This window comes from Aulonocara stuartgranti (assembly GCF_965226115.1).
Source record: "Aulonocara stuartgranti genome assembly, chromosome: 4".
NCBI lineage: Eukaryota > Metazoa > Chordata > Actinopteri > Cichliformes > Cichlidae > Aulonocara > Aulonocara stuartgranti.
In genome coordinates, this window is record NC_138942.1 from 2,774,564 (window position 1) to 2,782,500 (window position 7,937).

At 43.8% G+C, this 7,937-nt stretch overlaps 2 protein-coding genes across 5 annotated transcripts in view; one reads left to right on the forward strand and one right to left on the reverse strand.

Annotated features, from left to right (window-relative positions):
• The window catches only part of LOC309705094 (uncharacterized protein), a 35,739-nt gene extending 32,874 nt beyond the window's left edge, over positions 1 to 2,865 (forward strand). For 3 of the 4 annotated variants that reach the window (XM_082530662.1, XM_082530663.1, XM_082530664.1), the window contains one exon: positions 521 to 2,865. In XM_082530662.1, coding sequence (XP_082386788.1) covers positions 521 to 755 — 235 coding nt within the window. In that variant the 3' untranslated portion in view covers positions 756 to 2,865. Of the gene's footprint in view, positions 1 to 296 lie in introns of all 4 variants that reach the window. The other variant, XM_082530665.1, reaches the window with a different exon arrangement.
• Positions 2,866 to 2,868: 3 nt separating this feature from the next.
• Positions 2,869 to 7,937, reverse strand: part of LOC309705097 (nuclear distribution protein nudE homolog 1-B-like) — a 14,293-nt gene continuing 9,224 nt past the window's right edge. Inside the window, exons 7-9 of the mRNA XM_082530669.1 lie at positions 7,151 to 7,236; positions 6,648 to 6,793; positions 2,869 to 6,298 (exon numbers count right to left, since the gene is read on the reverse strand). Coding sequence (XP_082386795.1) covers positions 6,250 to 6,298; positions 6,648 to 6,793; positions 7,151 to 7,236 — 281 coding nt within the window. The 3' untranslated portion in view covers positions 2,869 to 6,249. The remainder of the gene's footprint in view (positions 6,299 to 6,647; positions 6,794 to 7,150; positions 7,237 to 7,937) is intronic.

The following is a 7,937-nucleotide window of genomic DNA, read 5'->3' on the forward strand; positions in this document are numbered from 1 at the left end:
AACAGATGTGTGTCCTCCGGGTGTTAAGGTGGGGCTCTTTGGTTAATCCTGCGCTCTGACAGGCTGGAAGCATCGGCTCCCTCTCAGTAACCAATCAGAGCTCAGCTTTAACAGGACACTTCCCTCATAAATGAGCCTCAGTGACAGTCTCCACAAATCAAAGTGTTTTGTTGTTGAATGTATCGAACGCTCTCGTGTTTGTAGCGGCTGAGTGTCGAAGACGAGCTCACTTGTGATTTTAAATTTCCTTTTGCTCCTTTCATGTCTCGCTGCTCTTGTTTCACGCTCGTCTTCAGGCGCCTCTGATCTGCAAACTCAAAGCCTTCTGGGAATGTTCTCCTCTTCCTCAGCGGGCTTTTTTCCCCCCCCTCACTGCTCTGCCTCCAGTTTACTCCTGCTTCAGGATTTCAGGCCCTACCTCTTAATTATTTTGCTTTGCAGAAAGCCATTTCCTCTTCCTCTGCCGCCTTTCCTCTCTTTCTGACCCTCCTCTTCCTCCCGATGTGTCGGGTGTTCCCAGGCGTGGCGGCAGCGGTGCTGGTGGGGAGATGTTGTACAGCAGCTCCACTCCTCGCAGCAGTGGTGGCGGCAGCATGAGGAGTTTGGGGCTCGGAGGGAGCATCAACCGGAGGAGCAACATCAAAGAGAACTCGGTGGAGCTGCACGAGGAAGAGCCTCCCTCACCTTCCTCACCCGCCCGCACCCCACCTCTGGAGCCCCGTGCCGAGGTCTACACCTGCTCCCCCAATGAGTAGACGACCAGGAGCAGATAAAGAAGTGTTTTAGGAAACAACCAAGCGTAGAGTCACAGGAGGAGCTGGATATTTAATCAATACTATGGATTTATGTTTGAAGCAAATAGTTTTGTTTTTAAGTTATTCCAAACACACTGAGGGACAAACTGTGGACGGACCAAATTTATCCCCAACAAAACAAGAAAAAAAGTCATTTAATAGCCTGAAGCTACAATTTAATGTCCCAAATATTAGAAATATTAGCGCAAGTATTTCATACTTCATCCATACAATGCTACCAACCTGTTAGTCTGATCATTTATTTATTTTTAATTATTTCTGACACTAAAAGTCAGTAAAATGTTATTTTACGAGCAAAAACTCTCCAAATGTTCCACTTTCACTTCCTCAGTGTGAGAATTTGTTTTACCGTCACATCTGAGAGCATTTTAAAGCCTCTGTGCCTACGCTTTTACATTTTATACATAATCTGTTTCTATAGGAAATAATCTGTGAGATTTGAGACCAATTTAATTAATTTATGATTCTTTGTGGATGAATTTCCCTTCTTTTGTTGTTCCATAAATATGCACATATCTCCAATTATTTTAAAAAACATTTTATCCCTGCAAATACATGTAAAACACCACAGTAAGGTTCCTAAATTCACCCAAGAACTCTTAAAGCTGATTTTAATGAGTTTCAGATTTTGGGTCCCATTAGTCCCGCCAAAGTCTGCCGCTCTAGTTTATAGAAATATAGAAATTAATTTCATTGAATTGGTAAAATTTAATTGGCATCTCCTGTCCAAATAACCTCCCACCACATGCTGGAGTTAAAAACAAACATGAACTTCAGTTCCAGAGCTCCACAAATATCTGCAGCTTTGCATCTGAGCCTGTTCATCCCTGTCCTGACAGCAGCTCCACAGGAGAAGAATTATTAATAATTAACTGGTGGAAAACATTTAACTGTTCCAGCAGTCTACGCTCATATAGGGTTTCTAATAATGAGATGATTATGTACAAGAGTCCCTGTGAGCCCAGAGCTCCGGCTGCTCTAAACGCTGTTTATCACAGTTTGCTCATCTCGGGCACACAAGCCACACACACCTGAAGATAGGTGGACAAATGGGACATGAATCATGCAAAGCTCCTCAGGTGGAGTCTAAGAATCATAACGTGGAGACAAACATGAGCAGGATGTGTCTACAGTGCAACACTGCAGCAGTTTTTAGACCAACAAAGAAGCTTTAAGATGAATAAATTAGCTCAATAGTTCTCCTTTAAAGTGCTGTTAGGAGCATTCCTAACCAGCAGATGGCAGCATCACCCTTTATTAAAGGTCTACTCAGCCAATCAGATGCAGTGAAACTGCACAAACCCAAAAACCAAACCTAGCAGTTTTGGAATATCTTCATTTACAGTAAACTGTGTTCTAAACTGTACAACAGGTGGATAAAAGCAGTTTTTAAAACCATCCGTGTACCTGTGGGGAGGATCCTGGCTTCACAATGTCAAACTGAATAAAACGAGGTTCAGACAACAGCTGAAGAGCTGCCAGTTCCAGCCCTGCCGTCACACTTTAACAATCTGTGCTGCTTTAACACAGGAGGAATTTAGGCTGCACACTTTAGATGAACGTTTGCCGTTTCAGCTTTTGTTACGTGGAGTGTTATTAAGCTAAATAACTCTTATATAAGAAGTCGGCCTTGCTCGCCTCGGTTTGTGTCATCAGTGTGATTTTCCTGTCAAAATATTACCTGTAGATCTTTTGTTTTGTCTAAACAACCTTCTGGCTTTGCCAGGATTCGGGAGATCATATGCAACTCTTCAGCGCACAAACTGAGGCGATCCTTTCTGGACTTTCTTTGAGGGTTTCAGGAATATTTAGAGAAAATCTGTATGTTTGGAAACTGAATGTATCCAACCGGGTCCACATTAATTCCTGACACACTTGGTTTTAAATCTCACAGATACTCACAGAAGGCTCAAAGTCCCCCACACTTGGCGAAGGGTGAAGCAGGAGTCTGTGCTCTGTAAACCACAGAAATGATATCAGATTGAAACCAAACTCTTACAAATGTTTTCTGTTTCCACTTCCTGTGATAAATAAAAATGAAAAAGGACAATCCTTCTGTGCGTTTCAAGTTTTATTGCTTTTTCAGAAGCAGCGCTGAAGGTAAAAAACAACAAAGGCCAGAACAGGTCTTCAGCACTTCATGTGAGCATGCAAGCACTTCATTTTACAGAGTCACATAAGGCAAAAGAAAAACACCAGAGCCTGTTGCTTTACTCCCACCCTGAGCGGCTACTTATAACAGGTCCTGACTCAAGGCTTGAGCAACCCAACCTACACATCCTCATCCTACATTTTAGTGACCCTACAGTGAGTAGACAACACTACGACATACTTTTTTTAACATAAAACACGAGTAGCCTTCACTGAAGTAATCGAATCTCCTCAGAAACAGAAGATGTTTCAGATTTCACTCCTGGAAAGACAGAAGTAGCCCTGCAGAGGGATCTAACAAACGTCTCCACAGACTAAAAAGTGCCTAAACTACCCGTCTGCCACACAGATCTCACAAATCTCCATCATTAGAATCATCTAACATCTACACGTTAGCTATAACATCAAACTTTTGGACGGAACAAATATTTTTATAAGCATAAAAGCTCATCTGAAATATCCTGAGGGTCGCCAGAGGTACTTTTTGTAACTACCGTTTGCAATCTTTAACCAGCAGGGGGCAGTGTTTCACCAGATGTTGCGGCTGCTTTCCCAGACCTGCTGCACTGTATCCTGGTACAATTTGGGCACAAATTTATAGCAGTTATTTACATTCTGTTGGTAGCTTTGGTTCGTTTTGGAAGGTTAAAAAGTTTTGTTTCTTGTTTGTTTAAATGCAGGAATTTACAATAAGTTATAAAGTTTCACTCTGTTAGAGGCATTAATGTTACCTGTAAATTTCACGTCAAGCTGGTGATTTAAGTGAAACATTTTAAGTATAAAACTGAACTTTGGTCTGAAGGGAAGTCTCCAGAATCATTAGTAATCATCATCCAGGAACGATGAATATCCACGGCTAATCTTTCCTAATGTTTCCACCACACAGAGAAATAAAACCGGTTTTATCGGGTTCATCTTCTTCACCTGAGCGTTATGGTGCGTTCACAGAAAAAAAGAATCAAAGTTTATGCAAAGAAGGAGACTAAATTTTGAGCTGGTGACATGAATGGAGGTAAAAATATTTCAGGCGATCAGCTGAGATTCTCCTGACACCCGTCGCTGTTTGAATCTCGAGGCATTACTCAAGTTAACTTGGAGAACGTGGAGAAAAAGAAGACTTCCTGCAAAACTCTGAAAATATGCTACTGAAACGTTATTCCAGCTGTGGGCTGGACTCTTCCTCGTCTCGTTGGCTGTCACGATTGAATAATTGTGGATTTTCATATGACGATTCTTCGATTCTTTAGTGTGAACGCACCAAACGAGGTGGACAATGCTTTCGCTCTGATTTTGAAAGAAATCATTCAGCTGCTTCTTCAGAAAGTTTCATCCTGCAGTCGGACTGCGAGTTAAAAACAGCAAAGTGGTGAAGAGCTGGTTTACGCTGCACTACACTGAGAACAAAGACTACCAGTTACAATCCAGGAGGGCGGAGTCAGACCAGCTCATTATGTCCATCGGTTAGTCTTCGTGAAATAATTGTAGATGACAGAATTATGAACGCCACGTGTGGACGGACAGCCACAAACTTAAACTGTGAGAAAGCCTCCTTCCTCTACAATCAGGTTATTGATGACAAACTGAGCTGAACTCCATAATTAAGACAATAACACTAATAAACCCAAACAAAACCGTTTACTGTGTTCGGCCCACCTCAATCTAGGTTTTAGCCTGACTTTGACAAACTAAAATGAAATTCATGGAGAACTGCCCGAGAACCAGAAGGCAAAGAGTGAACCACAGAACGAGGCCAAAGGGCCACATGGAGCTGCAGAGGAGCCAACTTCTCACATTCAATTAATCATTATAAACACATTTAGACACCTTTGACAGATACATCCCAAAAAGGTCACCTGGTGTCGCAGGATCCTTCAAAAATAGTCACAGACAGCGCGTCACCTTTCCGTGACCGTGCTGTCTGTGACTTCCTTATAAAAGGTCAAAGGTAACAACACTATTTCTTCTGAGCTTTGCTGCCTCAGCAGTAAAATCTTCGGTCATGTTAGAGCTGGGCGATATAGACAAAAACATTAATACACATTACATCCTGAGCGGTCACGTGACCGCTCACCAACAGTCTGCGTCCACCTTTCGTTCTGCTGTTGAACATAAACGCTGCTTGTTTGAGGTTCAGTCACTGCGGGTTTAAGTGGAAGCTCTGTTTCAAAGACTTTTCACAGTTGCTCTTTGTGGTAAAACAAGAAGCTGCAACGCTCCACCAGACTCCATTCACAAAAACAGGAAGTTTACCTGCCAGAGCAGAAGCTGCTCATCATTAGTTCGTGTTACTGCACGGCGGTGGTTACTGGCAGAGTTAGTCGTTCAATAGTTTTGGTTGGTTCTAATAAACGTGGTGGCGTGGAAGTTTGGGAAACACCTCTGGGGTATTTCCTGGCTCAAGATGGGCCTTTAGTAGTTGACTTGCCACGCCGCCCTTTTAGTTTAGCTTTAGTTACTATGATAAAGGTGGTTACAGAGGTTTTGCTAGGAAAAGCCATTAATCCCAGCAGCTTGGGGCAGGGTTGTAGCACAGCGGCAGAAACCCTGCAGTCAGTTTGGATCTGAAGTGACGGGTAAATCCGGCTTCCTGCGAGGTAAAAATGTGTTTTTGTTAACGAAGTCCGATTCCCTCTCCTCAAGTTTTCTGCTACCACAGACATTAAGTTAACATGTACCGTTACATTTCAAGTCATTATTCACGCTACACGTAGAAGTAAACCATGTGGATTTTTTGAAAATATATCGACGTATTTACCAAATCGACACATTGCCCAGCCCTAAGTAACGTAGTCAAAGTCTCTGCTCAGTCTGTAAGAATGTGTAAACATATCGTCTTTCTAGGCCACCACGTGTGCTCATCATCTCCTCTCTGTGTGAACTCAGAGACACTCCTGACGGTGGAAGCTTCTTGACTGTCAGGAGGTTTAAAGGCAGTTTTACCCCCCAGTGTGTGCATAAAGGTGCCCGTCCAGTGCTCAGCCATCAGACGTCTCTCAAGCTCACTTTGTGTTTAATCTGAACAAAACTTTTAGAGGGAGAGGGGAAAACAAGAAGATCCAAACAAAAGGAGCTGAGAGGGTCCAGTAGATCAGTTCAAAGCCAAGTGCGAGTGCTGAAAAGAGTCCTGTTAACGAACAAACAAAAACATCCCGACGTGTCTGGAGTAACGTATCCTCAGAGCTTCGGTAGTCTGTGTCCTGAAGAGGCGACAAGGGCGATACCTGTGTCACGTTCGGGAGACCCGGGGTGGATGGAGACGACGGGCCCAGCAGCACTTTTACTTTCACAGCAGCAGCTTGGATCCAGCTCCTAAATCCAACCTCTTAACGAGCCTGGAAACAACAAGTAAACAGTCACAACCTCCGAACGTCTTTCAGTGCCATCTCTGATCAGACAACAGAGTGAGTATTTCCACTTCACAGGACGGACTTTAATAAAGATCAGTAAATCTGCAGAACAACCCGGGGCTGCAGCATCGTACGTTACAGCAAGAAAATCAGTCGTTCATCTCACTAATGCGCTCGATGCTGACCGGCGAGGAAAGCAACAGTGGAAAGTTTAGATGACCAAACACATGCATCCAAATTTTTAGGCCTCTCTCAGTAATATGAAGGTTCCCCTGATAAGCAGGAGACTTACAGTGAGTCTTACGCTGCCTTTCATGGCTGCACAGAAGCTCACCCCTTGTTGTAGAGGCCGTTGGTTGGATGGCTCTCTGAGGAGCTGCTCTGACCCGCTGCTGCCCCCTGTCCACCAGCGTGGGCTCTGCGATTCACCGCCTGCTCTTGGACATATTCCCGACACGATGCCAGCCTGGACTCCAGACTCTGAACGGAGAAGAAAAAACGAAAGGTTCAAATCTCTGATTTAATGAGTGTCACAAACCACCGGCCATAACGGACCACATGTTCCTGTCATGTGACACCAAGTACCTTTTGTATAATTTTTAAGGCTTTTCTTGCTTTGCTCCCATCTTACTATTGTTTATCTAAAAATATGCCAAGTTACTGTCTTCACTCTGTACCGGTGATTTAAAAACAGAAAGAAAGAAAAATCACTGGCTGTGTTATTCTTCCCAAAAGTCAAAGATAAGTCTGTGTAATGTTTAATGGACTCTGAGAAACTGCCTGCAGCATCACATGACGGTAAGTCAGATGATGAAAAACACGAGCCGAGCTTCTTACCCCGACTTTCCTCAGCAGCTCTCCGACAATGTTCAAAGCAGAGATCCTCGCCGACGTGGTGAGCGGGGTCCCAGACAGGCTTTCACCTGAGAAACAGACACGCAGCTCACAGTGATAACGAAAACAGACGAGCAGGATGACCGATTTACACTCGATAAAGCAATTAGTTAAAGAAAACATTCACAAATAATCAGATTCATGAATATGATCATCATCTGTAGCCAATTCAAACTTATCAACAATCATCACACTCTTATTGTGAAAGTTCACTGTTGGCGAGTCCGCTCCGTCCTTTCCTGCCTCGTGTTTCTCTGGTGGAAGGGTCGCCCGTCGACAGAGTCGGACTCCACCGGTGATGTCAGGCTAACCAGAACCTGCAGCAGGATGAGACCCGACTCACGGACCCACACGGACCTAAACTGAAGCTGCAGAACTGAGACTACTGCTGCAAAACCCACTCCACAGGATCAGGGTAACCCATGCAGGACAGCTGACACATACAAATAAAGTAAAATAAAAGCTGAACACTGAGCTCGACCCGTTTCTCCTTCAGGATCCACAGAAAATAAACACCAAAGGGGATTTTCTATATTAAAAGTGCTGCTGCAGCCTTTCCACTGGCGGTTTTCGTTCAGAAAAGACAAACAAAAAACATCATATTTTTTCTTTCTTCCTGGATACTGTTGCCAACTACAAAATGAGCCCCCAGTATTTTCGGTGTAGTTTCCACCACGGGGCAGCTCAGCAACCAATCAGGATCGGCGCTGATCCTTTCCCAGCAGCAGTA